The following is a 25,405-nucleotide window of genomic DNA, read 5'->3' as shown; positions in this document are numbered from 1 at the left end:
CTGCAGAGAATCCTCATCTCAACCTTAAAGCATCAAATCCATTCAAGAAACCAGTGGCCTGCCAGATGAAATACCAGAAAATCTGAAAAGTCTCTATCTGTATCAGCCTTTGTACACGCATGTGTCTTCACGAGACTGAATGTGTGATGGTGCATTAAATTGGGGTAAGGGGACAAGAATACATAAGTTTTCTCTAAAACTCTTGTAAGCTTGCCAAACTTTTTAATTGGAAGATACACTGCAGGGGTAAGAATAAACCCACAATTTTCCATACAAAACCTGTGGATATAGGCAGTAGGAGAGCACATATGTTGTGCAATTGACAGCAAGTTAGTTTAAAACTAATCTCATGGGTCTCACAAAGATCACAAAAATCATATAGCAAAGTGCTGATGAGGGAGGCTCAGTTTGGCTTGTTTATTTCATGATGTAGAAATATACATATCACCACTGCAGCGTTCGATGGTTAATACTAGATTCTTTCTCACCTCAAGTTCCAGGCCAAAATTATTCCAGGTATTTATCACGTTCTGTCTGAAAAAAAAGGCTTTCTGATATTAGTCTTGAATGTGTCTTTCATCAATTTGTGCTGATATCTCCTGCTGTCTTAGATTACTTTCATTCCAGGTTAACATTTGCCAGTATAGTTACCGGTGGTAATTTTCATATCAATTCTTGAGCAATAAGCAGGCTGAGTGGAGTGCCAGTCAGTTTTAAACCCTACCAGTTGGTCACTTCCATTGTCCTAGAAAGGTGGGTGACCTCCTGTGTTGTCGTACAGTTCATGGGAACTATTATGAGAGGTTCCTCATGCTCACTCATTCCTGCATTACAGCAGTTACTGATCTTCAAATGTACTTCACCCATTCTCACCTTCCTTCCCATGGTTCTGAATTGTTTTGAATTTGACTTCAGCCTGCACTCTTCCAAGTGGAACAACCTCAAGACTCAGAGATGGTTTTGAATTCCCTCAGCTTAACAGACAGAGGTTATAGAGTCATAGAGACATACAGCATGCAAACAGACCCTTCAGTCCTACCAGTCCATGTCAATCATAATCCCAAACTAAACTAGTCCCACCTGCCTGCACTTGGCCCATATCCCTCCAAACCTTGCCTATTCATGTACTCATCCAAACACCTTTTAAATTTTGTAACTGTACCTGCATCCATCACATCCTCTGGAAGTTCATTCCACACACGAACCACTTCATGTAAAAAAGTTGCCCCTCAAGTCCTTTTAAAATCTTTCTCCTCCCACCTCGGCCTCCCCACCACCACCACACCCCAACCCCACACAATTGCCCCCACCAGTCTTGAAATCCCACACAGCAGGGAAAAGACACTTGCCATTTATTTTATCTGTGCCCCTCATGATTTTATAAACCTAAATAAGGTCAGCCCTCAATCTCCGACAGTGATAAAAAGTCCCAGCTTATTTGTATAACTCAAACCTTCCATTCTGGGCAACATCCTGGTAAATGTTTTCTGAACCCTTTCCAACATGATAATATCCTTCCTATAACAAGGTGGCCAGAACTGGACTTTCACAAAGACTAGACAGAAGAAATTATTAAGCTAACTTTGCTGTTCAAGTAGCAATAACAGCTGAAAGCAACAAAGTATATTCAAGCGTTTTAAACACAATGTTATGGTGTACTGGCCACTGTACTACAATAACTATAAATTATGTTTATTTTCCTTTACATAAAAAGCTATTGCCCTGAGGCACTTCAGTGCAATACTCAATTTTTGCAGTGTTGTTTCTCTTGATATTTTAACCACTTTTCCTTTATCAGATGTTTGTTGTCCTGGTCTGGAATTTCAGCACTGTTTTTAATTGCGAGCATTTGCAGCCTTCTCTTTGTCTCTCCTAATAGTGACACTTTCCTGTATATCCTACATGCAACATGAGAGCTTGTGAAAGGTGGGCTTCTGTTTCCCTGAGAAGAAAGGCACTCTAATCATAGCCTGTGCAGGCTGAGTGGCAATGGTAACACCCCACTAAAGGCTATAGCCTGAAAAAAAATCTGTTTCTTTCCTCCCAACAGACTAATAACATCTTTGAGCCTATTACAGTAAAAGAACAAACAATCAACAGTTAATTTGCCAAGAAAATAGGGAGAGAAAGGGGCAGCCCCGTCCTTTCAACATCCCCGGGATGTTAATCTTTCATTATTAAGTATCTCAATGCGGGAAACTCAAATCAATTCCTTCATCTTGCTGTCCCTGCCTCCCACCACTGTTCCTTGTGGCTGACACAGAGAAAGATGCGAGGAGTCTACCTGTCACATCTCATCACAATACCACATGCTGCTCGGGACGTGGGCTGAGACTGCAGCTGGGAGCCTGCATGCGCTCACAGTTCCTCAACCCATCCACTGTTGAATCCTGGTGGAAGAGCAGGAACGCAACTCAGTTGCTCAGCAGATCACAAATCTGGTGAATCCACTGACAGAAATAACAAATGAATGAGTAATACTCTGCTGGAGAGGGAAAAAAAAGGAGTGAAGGGGACACTGCACAGTTGTGCAGAAAGTAACCCTCTCTTTGCTGAAGAAACAGGAATTCCACATAGTTAGACCTCGATTAACCCTCACTATGCTAAATAAAAAGAATTACACAGTTCCTGATTAAGACTTGCCTTGATGAATGAAAAGGAACTACACAGTTATAGTTCATAGTGACTGTTCCTTGGCCTGCTGAATAAGATAGAACTACAGACTTATGTGGTCATAGAATCATAGTCATAAGTTTTTACAGGATGGAATGAGGCCCTTCAGCCCATTGTATCTGTGCTGGTTATCAGACATCCACCTATTCTAAACAAAAACCGAAAGAACTGCTGTTGCTGTAGATCAGAGACAAAAATAGATGTTGCTGGAAAAGTTCAGCAGATCTGGCAGCATCTATGGAGAGAAATCCGAGTTAACATTTCGGATTGAGTGACCCTTCCTCACAACTGCAGTTTCTATTTTTGTCTCCTCATCTTCCAAAACCATTTTCCAGCACTTGGCCCATAACTTTGCATGCTATGGATTTTCAAGTGTTGATTAGATGTTTAGTGAAGTGAAACTATATGTATATAAGGGCAAGCCATATGCTGTTGAACAATTTGTGTAGTCATACAATTGCTATGCCAGTTAATTTAAGGATTACATACAAGTGTTAATTCAGCAACTTCACAACAGACCTGACTTTAGAACAGTCTTTCCTGCAGTTAGCTTATAAAATATGACAAGGAAATTGTTAGCTTGCTATTCGTCTTCAATCTCTTTTCTCCAGAAAATCCCTTAGTCCTTACATTTACCATCATTCTTTGGTTACACTCTTCCAATTTTCAATTCTTGCCTGGACCTTTGTTTTTTAAATAGTTCTTTCATGGGATGCAGTTGCCCCTGGCTACGGCTGGCATATATTACACATCCCTAACTGCCCTCGAGAAGGTGATATTCAATCTGTGGGGGCGATGCCAGAGCCTATGCGATATCACAAGGCTGAGATCGGACAGGCACAGTGAAGAGTGTCTTACAATCTGGGTTACTGAGTTCTTTTTTTTGTTTTATGTAATTCTAAAACACAATTAATAGTGTCGCTCACTCACCATTCAGCCAGCGGGAATTGTACTGGTCAGTCCTCATGGCTGTCTGCTTGCCCATGGTGCGAAAGATGGCGGCGTCTGTACCCATGAAGTCAATGTAGACGCCTGCATAGAGCTCACCGTCTGCCGAGAGGTAACAGAGTATCAGACTGAGATAGAATATGGTGGGGGTTGGGGGGAAAGGGAGTTAAATTGATCTAATGCAGCATGCTAACCTCGGCAGCCTGCTTACAACACTAATATTCAAATGGAAGTGCTTGAAGAATAAGTGGCTGTGAATTCAATTACAAGCAAGCCAAAAGCATGCCTTAATACATGCACAGTAAGTGTAAAAATGGATAGCCTCTTGGTCCTCACTGTTGGCCCTCAGTAACTGTTTATTCCTTTGTCTCTCTGATTGCACCCAATACATTGAGCCAAACTGCAATATGGGAATGCGATATGTCACATTACTTCTATTCCAAGTAAAATTACATCAAACATTCTTGAAAGGGGAGTGTGCAGGAAAGTGCGCTGATGCTTTCAGCTCTGACATCCTGGTTTTTAATACAGTTTGGGCTGAGGTAGCTCAAAGACTTGGATTTGCACATGCTCTGAGTGAAGTAAATTTGGGCACTCTCGGGCAGCTTGAGAGCTTGCAGAACAGAACAGAGCTGCCCACCTAGTGTCGTTAAATAATGCTGAAGAGATTATCTTGCTCAGAGCTGAAGTGTGGGAAAGTCCTTCGGAATCCTCTAAGTAATGCATTAACAGATACAAAATAAAAAGTGGGGCAGTGCCCCACCATTAACTGATTAACTCTTGAATGGCCAAATCAAAAGTAATGGAGATGGTATACCATTAGTCCAGCGTTAACTGAAAGATGATTTTTGGAACTATTATGCTATAAATATAAAGCAATTTTGTTAGTGGTTGAAAAGAATGGTCAACGTTTTTGGCGTTGATGTCTTCATCGAGAGATATGTGGTCTAAACATACAAAATGTTATCTGGTATCTCGACTTTTCAGATGTGCCATACCTTCTTGATATATTCTCAGCGTTTTCTCTGATTTTAACCCAGTTAAGAACACAACCAAATGGGGAATGAGAAAAGGCTATTCTGCTCATTCCTTCTCAGAATGCCTGAGGACAGCAGGCAAATGGACACTTGGCTACACCATACAGAACGAGGAGCCAACACTGAAGGAGACAGAGACTCATGCCCGTGAACGGTATCGTCCAGAGATGAGTGAGGAAGCTACCTCAGTGTTCAGTTGATCGGTGAACCATAGTTAGTGTTGAACATGTGCTATGGTCACCAGAAAGTTTACAAATTTAATCTGATTCCCCAGATGGTTCTGATTTGACTAATCTCAGTGTGGTCGCAACAATCATCCTCTGTGCCCCATAAATTGGAAAATTTTCTCAGGGGGAAGGGAGGAAGCAGGGAGGAGAGAATTCCACACAGATCATTGCTCTTGAATGTTATCCAGTGACCCTTGCTGGAATCTGTCTGTATGAGTGTAGAGGGAGGAAATTGTCAGACTAGGCCACACGGTTGAATGATCTACTGAGGCTCAGGCCTAGGGAGAAGAAGGTGTTGTTGCAACCAGAAAAGGCCCACTGTGAATCAGCTGAAGATATGGAGAAAACTCTAATTATATTTTTCCAGCAAATGTTATACTTCAGAAGTTATCTTACGACGTAGGGATGGGGGCTTGGTGCAGAGTTGGGGGTGACACTGAACACAAAGCAAGCTAAAGGAATTCAAAACATGAGCCAGGGTACACATCTGGAATGAAAATCTTCCCGCTGCTGCAAATTCCAGTCTGCATTCCAGGTGTACATGGTGAATGGGCCTTAATGCTCGACAATGACATTAGCTGAGTTAAGGGCATTCGGAGTTGCTCAAGCAGACACAAACAATCACAACAGCATTGTTTGTGACTGACATACCACCCCAATCACCTTCAATCTGTCTAGTGACAGTGACTTGCGTTGAAAGTTACTTGAACTGTTCCTGTGGGATCAGTTATTTGCTGCAGGATAAAATGCCTGACCGACCACCCACCCACCTTCCCAATGCCTGTACCACACTCCCACCACCACCCCCGCTCCCACAAGTCTTTAACTTGCCCTTCCTTTGCTGCCTGGACCTGTCAATAAAACCAGTGGAGTCGAGGAAGAGTAGTGAAACACTCACTAATTAATGATGACACACTGTCAAGCTTGGGGTCATAGGAACACTTGCCCTTGCCTGATTCGACTTTTCCTGGTTCCAAATGGAAGATGTAATCCTGAGAAAGTGAAACAGCCAGAGATAGAGATAAGAAAGAAAGAGATTGAGGAGAGAGAGAGAAAAGAGAGAAGGAAAAAACTTGTTAAACACTTTTAGAGCCAAACTATAAGATAGCAGAGATTGGTTACTACCTCCTGTGCTAGAGAAACTATAGAATCCATCTTCTTAATAATGCTGCCTTCTCCATATTAAACATACACTGCAATGTAGCAGACTGTTTAAAGATGCTGCATACAACAGGCAAATTGTACAAATATCTCTTTAGTAACTTATTCCTCAATAAATTTCATGATTTAATGTTCTGGAAATGGGGCTTTGCACAGCAGGAGCACATGTCGGAAATATGAATGAATGGGTCACTACAGCTGATTTGCTGCCTGCACAATTTTCTATCCATTAATTGGATGTAAAATAGTGCAGGCAAAGAATGAGGCATGTTGACATCTGTGGTTGCATTCTTGCTGTACATGCGACCTTTGTGTGAACCCTCGCTCTGGGGAAACACTAAATTGTAAAACTGATCCCATTATTTTGTTAAAGTAACGGCGCTTCCTCTACCATCTACAATGCCAATGGACAGTCCACCATCTCTAGTATTCATGGCTCATTAACATAGACTCCCGCGAACATACCCTCTGGGTAGCCAAGTCCTTATAAAATGATTCAACATATCATTCCTTGCTCCATCACTAAAGAGAAAATATAAAGCATCTATTTATAGAACCCCCTCCTATACAATTTCTGACCTGTTTTCAATAAAGCTGTCAAAGACAATCTTATCAGTCAAAGTACCATATATTTTAGAAACTTTATTCCTTCGCATGACAGTCTGTAGAAAAATTAATTTATATATCAGCCACTATTTGACATCAGAGATTAATTGCTTCCAGGGTGAAGACATCAGAGAAGAGAAACTGATATGACAAAGCATGGGCTATACCCAGTCCATAACTGTAAGAGATTGCCTGCAGTCAAAATAAATTTTGCTTTGTTTGAGGGATTCAACATTTTCGATAATACCTGGAATCCAGCCTGGGCTCAAGGAATAAAGGTCTTCCACCTCTGCCAGGTCAAGCTAAAATGTCAACACTTTTCTTAACGTATGTGGTAGAATCCCAGTACTCTGGTGCCTTCCTCAGGAAGGTAACTCTTTGGTTACAGTGGGATAGAAAGAGATTGCTGATTGTTACCGTTTGGACAGGGATTCAGGGGGAAGGTGAATGTACTCCTTGCTGGTTTACAAGGAGTAATGTCTGAATAGCTTGCTCTCTCTCCATGGATGCTGTTTGACTTACTGTGACCTCGAGCATTGCTTGTTTTCAGTGCAGATTGCAGCGTCTGCAGTAATTTTCTCCTATGTAATGTCAGAACTTGTTCAGTTTAGTAAGGCTGCAATGATTGGAGATTGGATTTGCACTCCTCAGTAGGAAGGTGAGGAATTTGATTGACTGGTTAGTATGGATGGATGGACTGTATCTGTGATCCTTGATGGCTTAGGTTAGGTGTAAGAAGTGTATGAGTTCCCAATGGTTTGTCTGTGATAGATTGGTGGAGGTTGAATGACTGTATCTGCATTCATTCACCGGTCTTCCTTCTTGTCTATGAATTTTATGCTGATATAGTTTGAAGCTAGACCAATGCATCTCCCGTAAAGGGATTCTGGTGATGTGGGCCTTGGGATAAGATTACACTGAACACTCACACTAATATAAATATAACTTGCAGCATAAAAAGGCTGAGGAGTGGTGGGTGTGGGATTGGTTTGCTGTGTTATTGAGGCTTTCTCCAACACCCACGCACCATCCATCATCTGATAATGATTCAGTTTTTTTCTGTCTCCAAGGCATGCATCGTGCACTTGTCTTTGCAAATCGGACAGCTTGTCAGATCTACCCCTGGCCCGGATCCCCAAAGAGTAATATGCATTGTATGTCTGACATTCCATCCTATTGTCACTAGTTCTCCAGTTTCAAAAATTGTCAAACATGCAAGGGAGGGGGCAGAAAAAAACAACTTGACAGCAAATCCCAGAAGTCACTGGGAAAAGAGGCTGTTGCCATGCTCGCTTTAACCACAGGAACATGACTGGGAAAGTTAGGATTTCCATTCCCTTTGCACCGAGCATTTTAAAGCTCCTCGAGAGACCTCACTGATCTCCTCGGTCAGAGAGCCATATCTGGACAACGCCTTGCTTTCTCAAGTGAGCGCTCGACGAGAGCATGATCCCTCAGCTGACAGGGGCACTGTGCACTTGAATCAAAGCAGGACGCCCAGTGTGTTATTTTGTACGGTTGCAGGAAAGGTGCTGGCCACACTCAGCTAGACGTGGAGTGATTAGCACGGGTCTGAGCAGTACCAGTTACAAAAACACAGGCTTGCTTAAAGCCACCCGACCACATAGGATTTCCAGATGCATTCGTGGCAAGTGTCTGCAAACCTCCAGCCCTACCTTTGATTAGAGCGCGACTTGCTTTTAAGTTCTGCATGAACCCATGGGAATTTTCCTGCTCTGCTCTAAAAACACCTGTGAGATGTCAAATGAAAGTGCAGGAAAGTGTAGGGCCTGGGGAAAAGAAACACGCAGCTGATAAAAAGCCTAATTTCACTCCTCTCTTGAGAGCTGTGAGCTGAAGGGGGACATGAGCTGGATCCACATTCTTGAAGTTGGAATTTTACTCTAGTTTAGTGCTGGGCCTAGCTAATGCTGGTGTCTGACAACTCTAGGTGTCTATACAGTTAGCACCTTACTGATACATTACAGCTCAGTTATGTCTTCACTGACACTCACCCATGGACAGTATGCGCTGGGTACATGTTGATGATTCATTTTAGCCTTGTACTGTGTGGCTTATGTGTTGAAATGGCACCCATGGACTACCCAAGAGGTATCTGTTCCCCTACAGAAGTTCTGTCCAGTTAATCTTTCATACTATTCAATTTCACAGAAGCCAATTTCATTGGGCAATTGTCCTGATCTTTGACCCTGACCTCATTCCTAAGGCATGAAACTCACAGGGTAACAGGAGGAGATCTCTCTATTAGGTGCCCATCCTTTACATGGTAAGTAGTAAGAGGCTTTGCCATACAGTTTGGACCAGACAAGAACATAAGAGCTAGGAGCAGGAGTAGGCCCTTCAGCCCCTTGGGCCTGCTCTGCTATTTAACGCCGCGGCTGATCTCATCTTGGCCTTAACTCCGCGTTCCTGCCTGCACCCCATAATACTTCAACTAGTTAATAATTACGAATCTGTCTACCTCCTTAAATTTACTCAGTGTCCCAGCATCCACCACATTCTGGGGTAGTGAATTCCAAAGATTCGTGACCCTTGGAGAGAAGCAATTCTCCTCATCTCTGTTTTAAATCTGCCACCCGCTTATCCTAAAACTATCACCTTTCATTCTAGATTGCCTCACATGAGGAAACATCCTCTCAACATCTACTTTGTCAATCCCCTTTAGCATCTTATGGACCTCAATTAGGTCTCCTCTCATCTTTCTAAACTCTAGTGAGAAGCTAAGGATTCAAGTTCTGCCTCAGACTTGATTATCCAATAGATAATTTGGACAATTTATAGGCCACCAACCCAAACACCATGTTGATTTAGTTTTAGCCCAGAGGAATTCTGGTCACAGTTCTCCAAGGAGGTAAGGCCAGAATGTGCTGGGATTGAGGAATTCATGTGGAGAATTTGGAGTGTATAATCCTGTTCTCACTTCATTTTCCAATGCAAGTCCCAAAAAAGGAGTGTACTGCACTTGCAGAGGCTAATGTCCCCAGGAGCTCTCTGGGTTGGCCTCTGTGTGAATCACCGAATCACACAATTATTACGGTGCAGATGGAGGTATTTCCATCCATTATGCCTGCATCAGTTAGAACCTAGTCACAGCCATTAAAACTTAGTGTGTGTCGCTTGCCCTTTACTCAGGGATGGATTGTAGCTGGCAGAGCCAACGAGGAACAAAATCCACCTCTCTATCTCAGGAAGTTTGAAGGTGCTAGTCATGCATTGGGTGGAAGAAATGTTTTGTATTGAATGTCTGGATAATGACAAGCAACATTTTGAGAATTGATCCACAACAAGGGACAAGCTGCAAAGCTCAACCTTGTTATTAAGGGGAGCCCTGATTAGAGGCCAGCTAGGCAATGAACAGGGAGCAGCCAGAAAGCAGGTGCCTAAATATTGAGATAACAAGGTGTAGAGCTGGATGAACACAGCAGGCCAAGCAGCATCAGAGGAGCAGGAAAGCTGACGTTTCGGGGCTGCGCCTATGATGCTACTTGGCCTGCTGTGTTCATCCAGCTCTACACCTTGTTATCTCAGATTTTCCAGCATCTGCAGTTCCTACTATCTCTGCCTAAATGTTGAGCAGAGACTAGGCCCCAAGCCTACAGTAGGCATTGAGCGCTGGCTTGATTCATTCCAAAGGTCAGTCGCTTGTCCAGAGGGATGGAGGGAGGTGGCAGAAAGGCTATGAGGGCAGAGTTAGGGTTGTCTCACAAATCTTTGTGCAACCAATAGCAGACAGGGGAGGCTTGTGAGCAGGTTTACCTGCTGTCCAGTGAACAGTGGATACTGCAGGGAAACCTAAAAGAAAAGAAAAGGGAGAAAATACAAAATATAAAATTTCAAAAATAAGGAGATTAGGGTGACAGACCTGATAAAATGACACAGTACATTGCATGAATGTAGTGGAAACCCTTTGTGCACAAACTATAATTGTGGTGAATCTTGGCAGGAATCAATGAACAACCAATAGGGGAGTCCTAAACTGCAGAAGCCGGGATTATTCTCCTTAAAGCAGAGAAGGCTAAATGGAAGTCCAATAGAGGTGTCTGAAATTGTGAATAGTTCAGGGAATGTGAATAAAGAGAGATTCTTTCCAGTGGTCAATAAGAGGGCACATGTTTAAGGTATTTAAAATAGCCAGAGATAGGGTGAGGAATAATTGTTTGATGCAGCTTGTGGTTAAACGTTGAAGTGCACTGCCTGATAGGGCGAAAGAAATTGGAAGGGTCTGGGGAAGAACAGAGTATTGGAACTACCTGGGTTTCTTTCTGTAAAAAATGGTCTCCTTTCATCTAGTACAATTCTATAGTTCAGGCAGTGCTGTCATGGTAATATTACCTGACTAGTAATCTAGACTCAAAAACAGAAATTGCTGGAAAAACAATGACCTGAGATGTTAACTCTGCTTTCGCTCCACAGATACTGCCAGACCTATTGAGATTTTTCAGCAATTTCTGTGTTTTTTTGTTATTTCCAGCATCCACAGTTTTTTGGTTTTTTTCGTTGCTTAGCAATCTAGATGACTACATTAATGTTTTGAAGACATAGGTTCAAATTCCATCATGGCAGGAGGTGAAATTTGAATTCAATTTTGGAAAAAGAACTTCTCTAATGATGACCACTTGATTGACATAAAAACCCATTTGGTTCAATAATGTCATTTAGGAAAGTAATCTGCGCTCTCTACCCAGCTTGGTAAACCCAGAGAAATAAGGTTGACTCTTAACTGCCCTCTGGGCAATTACAGATGGACAATAATGTTGGCCTAGCCAGCGATGATCACATTGTGCAAACCAATGAAAGAGGGGGTACACATACTCAATGTACTTACTGTTTGAGAATATGACAAAAAAACACAATAGAGATTAGGCAGAAGGATAATGAAGAAGGTGTTTGATTTGCTTAGCTTTATTGGTCAGTGCATTGAGTATAGGAGTTGGGAGATCACGTTGCAGGTGTACAGAACATTGATTTGGCCACTTTTGGAGTATTGTGTGCAATTTTAGTCTCCCACCTATAGAAAGGATGTTGTGAAACTAGAAAGGGTTCAGAAAAGATATACCAGGATGTTGCCAGGATTGGAGGGTTTGAGCTACAGGGACAGGCTGAATAGGCTGGGGCTATTTTCGCTGGAGCATTGGAGGCTAAGGGGTGACCTTATGGAAGGTTATAAAAACATGACGGGCACAGATAGGGTAAATAGGCAAGATCTTTTCCCTGGGGTGGGAAAGTCCAATACTAGAGGGCCTAGGTTTAAGATGAGAGGGGAAAGATTTAAAAGGGACCTAGGGGCAACTTTTTCATGCAGAGGATGGTGTGTGTATGGAATGAGCTGCAAGAGGAAGTTGTGGAGGCTGGTACAATTACAACATTTAAAAGACATCGGGATGGGTACATGAATAGGAAGGGTTTGGAGCGATATGGTCCAAATGCTGGCAAATGGGATTTGATTTATATAGGATATCTGGTTGGCATGGACGAGTTGGATTAAAGGGTCTGTTTCCGTGCTGTACATCTCCATGACTCTATGATATAATGTTTCTTAGATTTCAGTAAGGACTTTCACACAGTTTTCATGGAAAGACCAGGACCAAAAATAATGTAAGCAGGAATTTGTGGAAATATTTTACAGTGGATATGAAGCTAGTCTACTGATGGAGCCAGGAGGACTGCAGTACAAGAACTTGAATATACATGGGAATTGGGCAGATAGACGACAGATCAAAATTCAATATGCAGAAAAAATAGCTCAAAAAGGTCCATGGAAGGATGATAATGAAAATGAAAAAAATACTGTGAATTGAACAATGAACGCAATCAGGTGCTGAATAATTTTTATTTATTTATTCACTTGTGGCACATGTGCAGTGCTGGCTGGCCAGCATTTATTGCTGACTCCTAGTTGACCATAAGAGGGTATTGATGAACTGCCGCAGTCCACGTGCTGTAGCTTGATCCGCAATGCCCTTGGGAAGGGAATTCCGGGATTTTGACCCAGCAACGGTGAAGGAATGATGACATATTTCCAAGTCATGATGGTGACTGGCTTGGATTGGAAGCTGCAGGGGGTGGTGTTCCCATCTATCTGCTTCCCTTGTCCTTCTAGATGGAAGTGGTCATGGGCTTAGATTGGCAGATTGGTAAGGATGAGGTCAAGTAGGTTTTTCCCTCTTGTTGGTTCCCTCACCACCTGCCACAGATCCAGACCACCAGCTAAGTCCTTTAGGATCCAACCAGCTCGATCAATAGTGCTGCTGCTGAGTCATTCTTGGTGGTGGACATTGAAATCATCCATGAACACATGAGATTTCATTGGATCCAGAGTCAATGTTGAGGACTCCCAGGGCAACTCCCTCCCGACTGTATACCATTGTGCCACCACCTTTGCTGGGTCCATCCTGCCAGTGGGACAGGACATTCTTTATTCTTTGTTCATTCACAGAATGAGGGCATCGCTGGCCAGGCAGCATTAATTGCCCACACAACAGTTGAGCCAACCACATTGCTGTGGGTCTAGAGTCACATGTAGGTCAGACCAGGTAAGGATGGCAGTTTCCTTCCCTAAAGGATATTAATGAACCAGATTGGTTTTTCTCCACCACCAACAATGATCATAATTAGACTCTTAATTCCAGATATTTATTGAATTCAAAATTCACCGCTGTGGTGGGACTTGAACCTGGGGCCCCAGAGCATTATCTGGGTCTCTGAATTAATAGTCCAGTGATAATATCACTAGGCCATTGCATATCCAGGGATGATGATGGTAGTGTCTGGGACATTGTATGTTTGATTCTACAAGTATGAGTATGTAAGGCTGTTGCATGACAAGTCTGTTTGGCACTAGCCCCCCAAGTGCTAGTGAGGAGGACTTTGCAGCGTTGACAAGGCTGTTTCTGCTATTGACTTTTCCAGTGCCTGGATCAATGTCAGGTTGTCTGTCCGATTTAATTTCTTTATTGAGACTTTGCAGTGATTGATACTATTGAGAGGATTGCAGCCATATTGCTGTGGGTCTGGAGTCACATGAAGGCCAGACTCGGTAAGGATGGCGGATTTCCTTCCCTCAAGGACATGAGTGAACCAGATAGGTTTTTCCAACATCAATGTTTTTTAATTGAATTCAAATTCCACCATCTGCCATGGTGGGAATCGAACCTGGATCCCCAAAACAATAGCTGACTTTACAGGATTAATAGTCTAGCAATCATTCCATTAGGCTATCGCCTGCCCCCAATTTAAACTTATTACAACAATGCTCGGGGCAATGAGTAAAGAGCATCAGGGATACTTTAGAAGGCCATTATTGAGCCTAACGAATGATTTATACCAGTCATTTTATAAACCATTGATATGATTGCTCTTAGGATCTTTAGTAAATTGTGGTTAGCACAGCACAAAAGGGATATTGGATACTGAAGTGTGCAACCAGAGTGATTGAGTCGATGCACAGATTGGTTTATGAGAAGTGATTGTGCAAATCAAAATATGCTTAGTGGAAAAGAGAAGTTTGAGGTAGGGTCTTTAGGATCTTCACATGAGTAATAACATGTGGACCATGAAAAAAGCTACTTCATTTTGTCCAGATCAGTAGAACTGGAGGACCGCGTATGCAATTGATTGGAATTAAATTTAAAATGAATCAGCTGGACCTTTGTTTGAGTGAACAAGCTGTAAATCTATGCAATTGGCTTTCTTGGGAGAATGTGGAAGCAGATAGTGTTGGTTCATTCTCATGTAAATTGAATAGACATCTTCAAAAAAGTATCATTTTAGGACACAGTAAACAAGCAATTTTGATATAGAGTGCATCATATTCATGGAGCGTATTTTGGAAGAAGAGATAACTTTGACTCGTACTCCCAACACCTCCATTCCTTCCCCCCACCCTGGCTTTCTCTCATCTCATATATGTAGTTTAAAATAGCCTGTTGGAGCGGCAGTGATGATGGTGGGGCCAGGAGATTCTCAGGGGAGTATTCACAAGAATGCCTGGCCTATGGAAATTTGTTACCAGTTACTAGCAGGTAGGGCGTGACACAGAAATCCTGCCTGGCTAGTTGGCAGGATGCCAATCAACCTTGTTAATAAGCCACTTGATGCCCATCATCTCTGATCCCACCAGAATTCGGTGGTGACTTTGGCATTTAACAGGTTGGGTCTCTACTCCCTGGAGTTTAGAAGAATGAGAGGTGATCTCATTGAAATGTATGAGGTTCTTAAGGGGCTTGACAGGGTAAATGCTGAGAGGATATTTCCTCTCATGGGATAGTCTAGGACCAGAGGGCATTGTCTCAGAATAAAGGGGCACAAATTTAAGACTGAGATGAGGAGGAATTTCTTCTCTAAGAGAGTTGATGGACTTTGGAACTCCTTGTCACAGAGATCTGTGGGGCAGAGTCCTTGTGTATATTTAGAGCTGACATAGATAGATACTTGTTCAGTCAGGGAATCAAGGGTTTCATGTAAATGTGAGAGAGTGGAAGTGAGGAATGTCAGACCAGCCACGATCCTGTTGAATGGTGGAGCAGGCACGAGGGGTAAATGGCCTGCTCCTGCTCCTATTGCTTATGGTTTAATGAGACTTACATAGCACCTGCATCCAGGGATTGAGTGGCCAGCCCCTTTGGCTGAACCTTGAAGGGTGACTAGGAGTGACAGCGCTGGCACTGGGCAGCTGCTGGGCTCTGAATGGCCTATAGCTCTTAGGGGGTGGGATTACTGCCTCTGGGGTTCCAAGTTCCCTGGAAGATATGATGCTGGCCAGCTAAACAGCATTGCCCCTTTCCCACATAAATGAAACGAACCTCTAGCTAGTGGACAGGACCCTTGTCACTTATGACTAATTCTGGTCCAAGTTTGTGTCTATTGTAGATTTATTCTAATCAATCTGTTCAGAGATGTTATCATTGCATACCTCTGGAACAGGTGGGACTTGAACCTAGGCCGCCTGGCTCAGAAGTAGGGACATTACCACTGCACCACAACAGCCCCCCTGGGCCTATTGCAGACAAATTGATATAGATTGTCACGAAGTGTCAGTGACTCCGCTACTATTTCATTGTGTGATTTATCAGGCTGGTGTAAGGCAGGCAAAATAAATCTTTTATATTGAGTAATTCCTGTGTAAAGGAACCAATCTACGATGGTAAGGGAACATCGAATAGTTTATCAGTAGCAGCTTACCTCTGCCTTGCGGCCTCTGTTCACATACGTGCAGATAGGATGATAGGCTCCACTCCCACAGACGTACAGGTGAGTTCGGTTCCAAGGCTCAATCAGGCAGATGAAGTTCGCACACTCGCCCTGACAGAATCAGAACAAAAGGAAACCATTATAATCCTGTGAACAATCCACTGTCCGAATAATAATATCCAAGATGTTTTCTGGTAATGGGGGAGGAGAGTGGGCAGCTGGGTATCTTGTTCAGGTATCCTATCTACAACTTCCAGTGCCAGTACGTGCATTGGGCTGCAGCTGCTCAGGGTAATAAACTGACATGGAGACAAAAGGGCGAGGGGCACAGCTTTTCAGGTTCGGATTGCTCTGACAGGATGAAGGTATTCAGTTTTAGCCCATTGCATGTGGACTAGCCCACATTTTGCGCACAAGACAGGGCCCACAATTCCGCTGTTGGGTTGAGAAAAGGTGTGCATGAAGAGTCAACACACAGTGGAAGCCTTCCAGGATCTGAAGGAAAATAGCACCCATGCAAGTCAGGCTTTCTTGCCCAGCTCTTAGTGGACACAAGAATATCTTGTATTTATACAGAACGTTTGATACAGCAAGACATTTCAAGATACCCTGTGATTAAAAGAACACTGACACCTCTCTACATACGGAGATCTTAGCGTTGATGACCAAAAGCTTGGTCAGAGGTAGGTTTTAAGGAGTATCGTAAAGAGGAAGAGGAGAGCTGCATAAAACTCTAGAGATTATGGCTGAGGCATCTGAGGCATGGCTGTCGGTGGTGTTGTGATTAAAAGGGGACATGTTTAAGAGGCCTTATTTAGAAGAATATCAAGACCTTATAAGGTTGTAAGACAGGAGGAAGGTTCCATTCCTGAGAGGAATGAAGCCGAAGAGGGATTTGAAAATAGAAAAAGGGATGAAAATTTTAAACCCAGATGGTCACCCAATGCAATTTGTCATTGGGAGAACAGGATTGGCGGCAGGGTAACAAATGCACACTAGAGTTTTGAATGTATTTGGAGAATGCAAAATTGGCCATGGGAGAATTGGAATCCTTGAGTCTAGAGGTAACAGAACTGTGGATGGAGGACTGAAAGTCTGAGTACAAGCCATATTTGGGACAAAGAGCACCAGTGTCCCAGTGCAACACATGGAAATGAAAGGTAACTTTGATAGTGTAGGGACCACTTTCATGGGGCCATTTGCTATGTACATCAAATAATATCTCCACCTCGTACATAAACCATACTGTACTCTCTGTGGTTTGGATGGTGGAAAAATGGGAAACACTTATTTCCTCAGCAAATATAATCCTTCACTTTGACAGGCAACAATTACACCACAAAGAACTTATCAAATGTTCAAAAAACATATTTCAAGTGATTAAGCAGTAATACATTGCATCTCTGTCATTTGTTACAACTCAAAAAATTAATAACGCAAAGTCAATCCGGATGTAAACGTCTGATTTTGGGACTTTCTCAGAGGCTCGGGTTACAAATGTGGTTATTTTTCCTGTGAGCTGGTTGTCAGCTGTGTTACCTTTGAGGGATGAGTGAGAGAAGAAGAGGAGACAGGCAAGAAAAAGGAATGGGCTCCGATGATTTAAAGGCTTCTTTGTGTTTGCACCTCTGCTCTCCGTGTTGCCGATTCAGGCAGTGCGAGGTGTGTTGTAATTTGAAAAGAAGCAGCATGTCACCTTGAACAATCGTAAGGAGGAGAATGAGACAGATTTGCCAAGACTCTGGAGAGTCCAGCTCCCATAACCACAGGCAGCTGGCTTTTCTCCACGTTGCTGACCCTCAATTACTCCGTACTTGTTGTTGTCTAAAATGTCAGATCAATTCCAGCAATGAACGCATGGACCAGCAGACTCCTTGCCCTCCCTTCCTTGGTCCCAGAAGAGCAAGACTGGGCAATATTTCCTTTCCCTTCTGAAGCGAGGTTTCCTGTTAGGCTTCTAAGTCGACATGGTTGCTAGCGGCCACTTTGGCATCAATTGTGACCTCAGTGGGCAGCACTCTTCCTTCTCAGTCAGACGTTCCTGGGCTCAAGTCCGCTCCAGGGAGTGCAACGGTCCTAGAGGAGTGTCACACCACATGGCTTTTCAGTTGAGATATTCAACTGGTGCCTGGTCTTCTCTCTGAGGTAAAGGTTCCCACATTTATTGGTTTGAAGAAAGAAACAAGAGTTCTCCTTGAGGTGCTGGTTGCAATTTATCCCTTGGACTACATCACCGAAACATTTTATCCTGTCACTGTGGAGAAAGGGTCTTTCAATATGTAGATACTCTTCTGGTAAATCATTGAGATGTACATGCTCACTATCACCTTTCAAGTCCTTTTTTTATGTGAAATGCCATTCAGAATTTTAATAGCACCTGTAAAATTCTAATTCTGTCTTTCACACCAGAAAATAATCACCTTGACAGCAGCTGGCATCTCTTCAAAATTTCACTGACTTATTAATGTCCATTTTGGGAAAGTGAACTGTAACTTCTGTACTTTACCCGACCTGGGATGTCTCACTACACTAAGGGTACAATGTAAAGGCAAATTGTTGTTGTTGTTGTGGGATGGTTACCTAACAGTTCAAAGAGAAATGCCTGGCAGTGTTTTTTGCATTAATGGTAGACAGTGGGTTATATGTATATACTGTTGGCAGTGGCTGATTAGCTCAGAGCACGGTGATTATAACGCCAAGGTCACAGTTCGATCCCTGCATTAACTGTACTGTGACTGCAGCAAGGGAACGTCTTTCCTTCTGCTTAGTTGGAGCTTGAAGCATCCATGACAAAAGTGAGGCCATTCAGTCCCAATAGCCTCTTCCATTTCCCTGCCAGTGCAATTTACAAAACAGAAAAGTCTTGTGGTGCAGTGGTGGAATCCCTACCTCAAGCAGGTTGATTAAAAATATGGATAAACAATTGGCTTTTTGCAAGTTATCGGCATTACGCATCAAGATCGATACATTCCTTAGCAATCCCAATCCTCACTGGGGAAAGACAGGGTAGCTCTCATTGTAGAAAGGTTGGCATTTCTCCACAAGCAGCAGAAGCAATGTCATTAAATCTGCAATGTCTATTAATCCGATGACGGTCAGGCAACAATGTGACAACTGAGAATCACTCACATGTCTGGGGACTTCAGTCAGAAAGCCTATAAAATAGAGATCAGTAGGTGCCTGTCAGCGTTTATAACGGCAGGTCACCAAGCAATCTTTGCAAGATCCTGCAAGTGGGTTTCTGGCACCAGTTCTAAAACTGAATTCTTTCTTGTTGCAGTTTATTGAAAGCCTATCTCTTTCTCAAAAATGAACATTTTGCCATTGTGTGCATGCATATGACACAGAGCAACAAAGCAGGCAAAACGGTAATGAAACAAAAAAATGACAGTGCTCTCAGTCTGCCCTGACATTATTGAAAGGCCTTTCTGACTCTGTAGCTACCATTCTCACTTCTAGGTCAAAAATGATAGTGCGTTATAGGACACCTATCTATTAAGTGAGGCTAGTGTATCTGTGTGGTCATGAGGGTGTGCGAAAGGCATTGTCCTTTAGAAAAAGTATTAAACTGAGTTTATTTGTTCAGACACGTGAGGAAGGGGGTGAGGAAGAATCTTGTGTCAGTAGTTCCCAGAGGAGAGAATGGTTAACAACTCTCCATCATAAAATGATTGACCTCTGCTTAGTTGCAGACAAGCTGGCCCTGTCTTATCCCTACCCAATAGTGACTGTACTTGAAAAGTAATTTATTGGTGACGACCACCTGAGGAAATGATAACTGTTAGTTCTTTTGTGACTTTGTGAATGGCAAGCATTCTTTCCATAGTTGTGGAGTTTTAGTCAATGAAGAGAGAAGGTTAGATAGTTCAGGCACTTACGTTCTGATCTTTACCAGAGAGAACACACTCGTCTCGTCTCTGCTGACTTACAGACCAGTGTATCTGAAAGAAATGAAACACAATATCGGTTTTCATGTAAAGAATTGCAGAAATGACAGAACACAATTCTGAGCATGTCTGTGCCGGTCAAAGATTATTCTTCTCACAGAGTTGTCTATTTCGGTCATTTTTCCATTTCCTAACATCCTCTTGCAATCTTTTTCTTTAAATATTCACATATCATTTGCTTTTGATGAGATCCATAGACCCTGCATCAATGGGCATTTGTAAAATATTCCATGTTCTAATAACACTCAATATGACTGGAAAAAAATCCTTCCCCTTCTCATGAAAATACTGCTCTGATAATAATCATGGTGCTTGATAAAACTCGTACTAAATTGACAATGCTCAGGTCGTTGGCCATTGGTCGTGAGGGAGCACAAGCATCACGCTCCCTGTTAGAGAGGGAGAGAGACAAGCTGTATGTAGTTTGAAGGGCACCACTCCACATTAAGCATGGGACAAGGCAAAGAGGCAGAAGCTACACTGCAGCCTGTATGGGGATTCTACAGTGCCAGTGGAGGTATTCTGCACCACACTCTTGCCATCTGAACTAACCAACCCCCAAATAGTACTCACACTGGATAAAAATATGAGTGTTATCTCACAGTGTGTTATAACACTCATACTGATATGGTAATATCCACACTGTGTGATAATTGTTATGTGATAGGATATGGTGTCTATAAATTTCATACAGTGCTGATAAAACACTGTGTCAATAACATTCAGACTGTATTGATAACATCCACACAGTGATAATATCCTGTGATAATCATTACAGTGTCAATAAATCACACCAAGTGTTGACAAGGCAGTATTAATAAAACTATGTATTGATACATGCTATATAACATACTATAAAACAAGTGTCAACAATATTCAGTGTTGATAATACACTGTATAATACTTATGTTGGTATTAGTCACACTGTACCATATCATTGCTTTTCCTTCCCTGTTACTGGGTCAAATGTCTAGGATTTCCCCCTTAACAACACTGTGACTAGATGGACTGCAGCAGTTCTGAAGGCAACTCACCACCAGCTTCTCAAGGGGAACAAATTCTGCCTTTGCCAGCAATCCCATGAAATAATAAAACACTGCGCACTTATAACATTCACACTTTGTGGATAATATATTGGATGATTAACTATCATCTTAGTTCTGCTTTAGGACTATAAACACATTCCATTACTATATCTCATGTAATCATGTGTTCAAGAAGAACTGCAACCATCTCACACACCTGGTTAGCCTGGTTTTATGAAGGTGGGGAAGAAGTGCAGGACTGAGGAGGTTTACAAAACTCAGAGTAACTGGGTTTTAACAGTAAAACAACTGTATTAATTAATCTTTGAAATGGTTCCTGTGCGATGCAAAACTTTAAAGAGTCATTCATTGGAACCACACCAATCTCTTATTCATATCCCAGCAGATCTCCTTTGTTTTATACACTCATCTAAAACTGTAATACTTGTTCCTTCCTGTTGCGTCACTATAGCTGTGTTTCAAAAAACAATTCACATGAAGTCCTTTGAGAATTGTTCAAAGATGTCTTTAGGCGTTAAATGGATGTGAGTGTTATTTTTAATTCCCTGTTTCTAAGGTGTGCCTTTATTTCCTTTGTTTTCGCCCTACAAATCCAATCTGCAAAAACCTTTTCCATAGAAATCTATCAATGTGACAAAGCTGGATGCCCCTGGCTGGTACTTCAAAATAAAAACTCCAAATTCCTTCAAACTATCTAATTCCATTTGGTTTTCCTCTCTTGGTAGTTTATGGTGTAGTTTATTAGCACCACCAAAACTATAGTCACAAAGATTTCTGCTTTGATTATTATCTTGAGACTCTTCTGTAGCTCTCCTTTCATTATGTAATTAATTCAAGTTGCAGCCTCAATTTGCATACTTCAATATTACTTAACAGCTACTACTGGAAGGTTGACCTCTCTCCCTTGTGCCCAATTTTAAACTCTTTCTCCAGAATGATTGTTTTTAAACAGACCAGACTCACTATTAGAACTTGCACTCCACTTTTTTGTTTATTTTCCAGCCATTTACACCATTCAGGCAGGTCCTCATGTCTTGGATATAATCTTAAAAATTTAACCAATATTAACAGTGCCAATAACTGTACTTACACAACCCCTCTCTCTCTGTTCAACCTATTTTCCCCCTAATCAATTTATTCAGAGATGTTGTTATACAACTCTGGAGTAAGTGGGACTTGGACCCAAGTCTCTCAGTCTAGGGGTAGGGACACTACCATTGTGCCACAAGAGGGCCTTCTGGCCTATGTTCAATGGGCAGTTCTAAAACATATGTCACCTGATGTCCCATTTTAGCCAATTGGCCTTTCGATCTGATAGCCCTTTCAATGTGCATCATATTCACTAGGATGACCACAATTCTCCAGTCCCTAGTCTATTGTGCTGTTGTTCTCAGGACTGTCATCCCAAATCATATCTGTGACTAAGTGTGGAACAGACTGCTGTATCCTTTGACAGGATGTTTCAACCTCACCAAGAAGTGAGCAAATTGTCTGTGCAGCTTTAAGACAATTTGCTTGTTTTTCTCTCTGATTTGTATCACTTAATTAATACTAACCTTACTGAAATTTTGATTAGATACATCAGGTTTTACTGAGAGACATGGTCAGTCGCTGATTGGGTAAACTGACTTTCCAGAAACAATTGCTTTATTGTGTTCCATGCCCAGTTTAATTTGAACCCTTTTCAGAGAACACTTACTTAATAGCAAAAGTATCTAATTAGAGTGACACCAAATACTAATAGAGTGACTTACTCCAGAAATTTTACTTGGAAACACTACTCCTTTTAGTGATGACAATGTGTTCAGACAGACTCCCCACAGTGTGGCAACAGCCATTCAGCCCAACAGGGGCATCACACCCAGACCCATTCCCCAACCCCTGCTTAACCTAACATCCCCCAAACACTACAGGTAATTTAGCATGGCCAATCCACCTAGCCTGCACATCTTTGGAGCATGGGAGGAAACCCATGCAGACACAGGAGAATGTGCAAATTTCACACAGACAGTCACCTGAGGGTAGAATTGAACCTGGGTCCCTGGCACCATGAGGCAGTAGTACTAACCACCAAGCCACCATGCCATGCTGTCATCCTGAAACCCAAAACAGAACTTTCAAATTCCCTGATCTTAGATCAATCCTCATTAACGAGGGGACCCAGACAATGGTTCCGCCAAACTGTTCCATGCACTGTCGAGATGCAACCACTTTCTAAAAACACACAGTTAAAGAAATCTATGACAAACATATTCATCAAGCTACTAAAGCTTCAAGTGACTTATACAATTTGTTCAGACTGATCATAATCATCATCAGACTCTGAATTTTCTGCCTCACGCTCCATGTCACGCAGTTCCCCTTTCTGTAGTTCATTGTATTATGATATTCTGAGTCACACATATAAAGCACCTGTTAGCTGCCCCCTGGTCATTCCTGAAGTTCATTTACCTACTGTTGCTGTTTCAATTTTGTCATGTACTGTGGTATCCAGATGAGGTACAAGTCCTTTCATTCTCACTCCTTCTGTCTGTAACTCTTCCCTTGTACTGTTTCCTGCTGACAATGTCTCAATAATCTTACAACACCACAATCATTGAGCCTTCCACCTTTCGTGACATTGCAAAATGTGTCACTTTTTGCCATTGAAGCTGCTGGGAATGAATGCTTCCCGAGACATTTTTCAGTGTAGCAAACATCTGCTCCTAGAGGGAGCATCTTTCTGAGAAGCAAATCCCAGTTAACCCAGGAGCCTGTCCACATGCAGCATTTTATCACTATTCAGAAATTTAAAGACAAGTGCTGAATAAGGAGTCTTCAAATCGACTCTCTGCCATCTTTTGAACAATCTATTCAGAGGAATGTCGGCCTGTCTTTCAAAACCTATCAAAGTCTGAACATGCCTTGTAGGAATCTAACAGATTATCATTCCGGTAAATTGCATCCATGAAACCTAATAGAACCTTCCTCAATATCTGACTGATGGGCTTCCAACCAACAAATACTTTTCTCTGATTTTACTTTTGTTAGGAAGAGGTAATGCCAGGACCACACCTTATTTCCTCTTTGGTAGGGACCTGAGTTATGTCCACATATCCATTTCACTTGTTCTGTGATCATAAAGTACAGGCTGTGAGACCATCGGCAGGTAGTCATAGTCTGCCAATTTCCACTCGCTTTCAGCCATGCTTCGCAAAAGCTGCTCTGATTATAACGTAGAAGGGAATAGGCCAATTAACCTCTCTGATAAAGTCTTAATTTCCAACCTTTACTGTTAGGTACCACCCTCTACAACCATGTTGGGCATCTTAAAGCCAATTGGTGAAGGAGGAGATCAGAAGCCAATCTTTACATTTGCTCACATCACAAATGTATAACTTCCTAACTCTACAGCCGATTACTAGAGTCAATAAATGTCCCTTTTTAAATTTTTAAAAATGAATCAATCTGAACAAGTTATGGTACATGTGCGAGATAGAAGGGCCTTGAACCCAGAGCTTTTGGCCCAGATATAGAGTTACTATCATTGTAGCACATACACAAAGCACTATTCATTGAGTTCCCAAACCTGCAGAAACTTAATTTGTTCAATTGACACAGATGGGGCCAAAATGGCAGAATACATCAAGATGGCGTTGGAAGTCTATGGCTACCTTGGTCTTTATGTACAAAATGGCATTTGTTTGGAAGAGTTTAAGGAGTTCAGTGCATGCTAAAATAGATGTACTACGTTCTCTTACTAATAAAGGCTCCCGGTTGATGTTGTGCAGGTCCAGCGAGACAATATAGTCCTTGGTGCCTACATACATTCGGTCATGATCTTCGTCCATCAACAGAATGCGGTAATTGGTGGTGTTCTGCAGGAGAGTGTAGTGTCGCGCTGTATTTGAATGTTGCAATTCTGTGGGACGAGAAGCAGACAGAGACGATCAGAAAACCGGAGCAAACTGATAAACCAATCCTGCCACATCATTTAGTATAGTTGTAGCCAAATCAGGAAAAAGCAACTGTTTCATTTCGAGCAAAAAAATTCCTTTTATTATGTGTTAGAAGCACCTGTCTTACTTGTCCAATGGCTGCAACAACAGACATTAAATAAACTGTATCTCAGACTTTGGCGCCTGGAGCAATTGTACAGGAAATAAGTTTATAGATTTCCATTGTTGCTCACTCTTAACACTGACCAGCACATCAGCCTAACCACCACTGTCGAATACATGGTGTAGCAAAATAAAAGAGTAGTGAAGTCTTATTTCAATTGTATAGGTGCTTGGTTAAACCACACCTGGAGTACTGTGTCCGGTTTTGGTCTCCTTCTGTCAAGAAATATATTGTTGAACATAAAAGGAGTGCAATGAAGGTTCACCAGACTTGTTCCTGGGACGGCAGGACTATCTTATGAAGGGAGATTGGCCTTTATTCTCTAGAGTATCAAAGAATGAGAGGTGATCTCATTGAAACTTACGAAGTGTTTATAAACGGATAGACATAGTAGATATGAGTAAGATTCCCTTGTTTGGGGAGTCTAGAACCAGAGACTTAAGAATAAG

The 25,405-nt window shown here is 42.2% G+C and overlaps 1 protein-coding gene across 3 annotated transcripts in view; it reads right to left on the bottom strand.

The window, feature by feature from the left end:
* The window catches only part of sema3fb (sema domain, immunoglobulin domain (Ig), short basic domain, secreted, (semaphorin) 3Fb), a 239,239-nt gene that overhangs the window by 61,549 nt on the left and 152,285 nt on the right, over positions 1-25,405 (bottom strand). For 2 of the 3 annotated variants that reach the window (XM_048606458.1, XM_048606460.1), the window contains exons 3-8: positions 24,596-24,756; positions 19,741-19,803; positions 15,854-15,973; positions 10,430-10,465; positions 5,784-5,877; positions 3,604-3,723 (exon numbers count right to left, since the gene is read on the bottom strand). In XM_048606458.1, coding sequence (XP_048462415.1) covers positions 3,604-3,723; positions 5,784-5,877; positions 10,430-10,465; positions 15,854-15,973; positions 19,741-19,803; positions 24,596-24,756 — 594 coding nt within the window. The remainder of the gene's footprint in view (positions 1-3,603; positions 3,724-5,783; positions 5,878-10,429; positions 10,466-15,853; positions 15,974-19,740; positions 19,804-24,595; positions 24,757-25,405) is intronic. The other variant, XM_048606461.1, reaches the window with a different exon arrangement.

The sequence above is a fragment of the Rhincodon typus genome, chromosome 16 (genome assembly GCF_021869965.1).
Source record: "Rhincodon typus isolate 14 chromosome 16, sRhiTyp1.1, whole genome shotgun sequence".
In the NCBI taxonomy this organism is placed as follows: domain Eukaryota; kingdom Metazoa; phylum Chordata; class Chondrichthyes; order Orectolobiformes; family Rhincodontidae; genus Rhincodon; species Rhincodon typus.
Note: the sequence above shows the minus strand (reverse complement) of the source record. Positions and strands in the feature narration are given on the sequence as shown.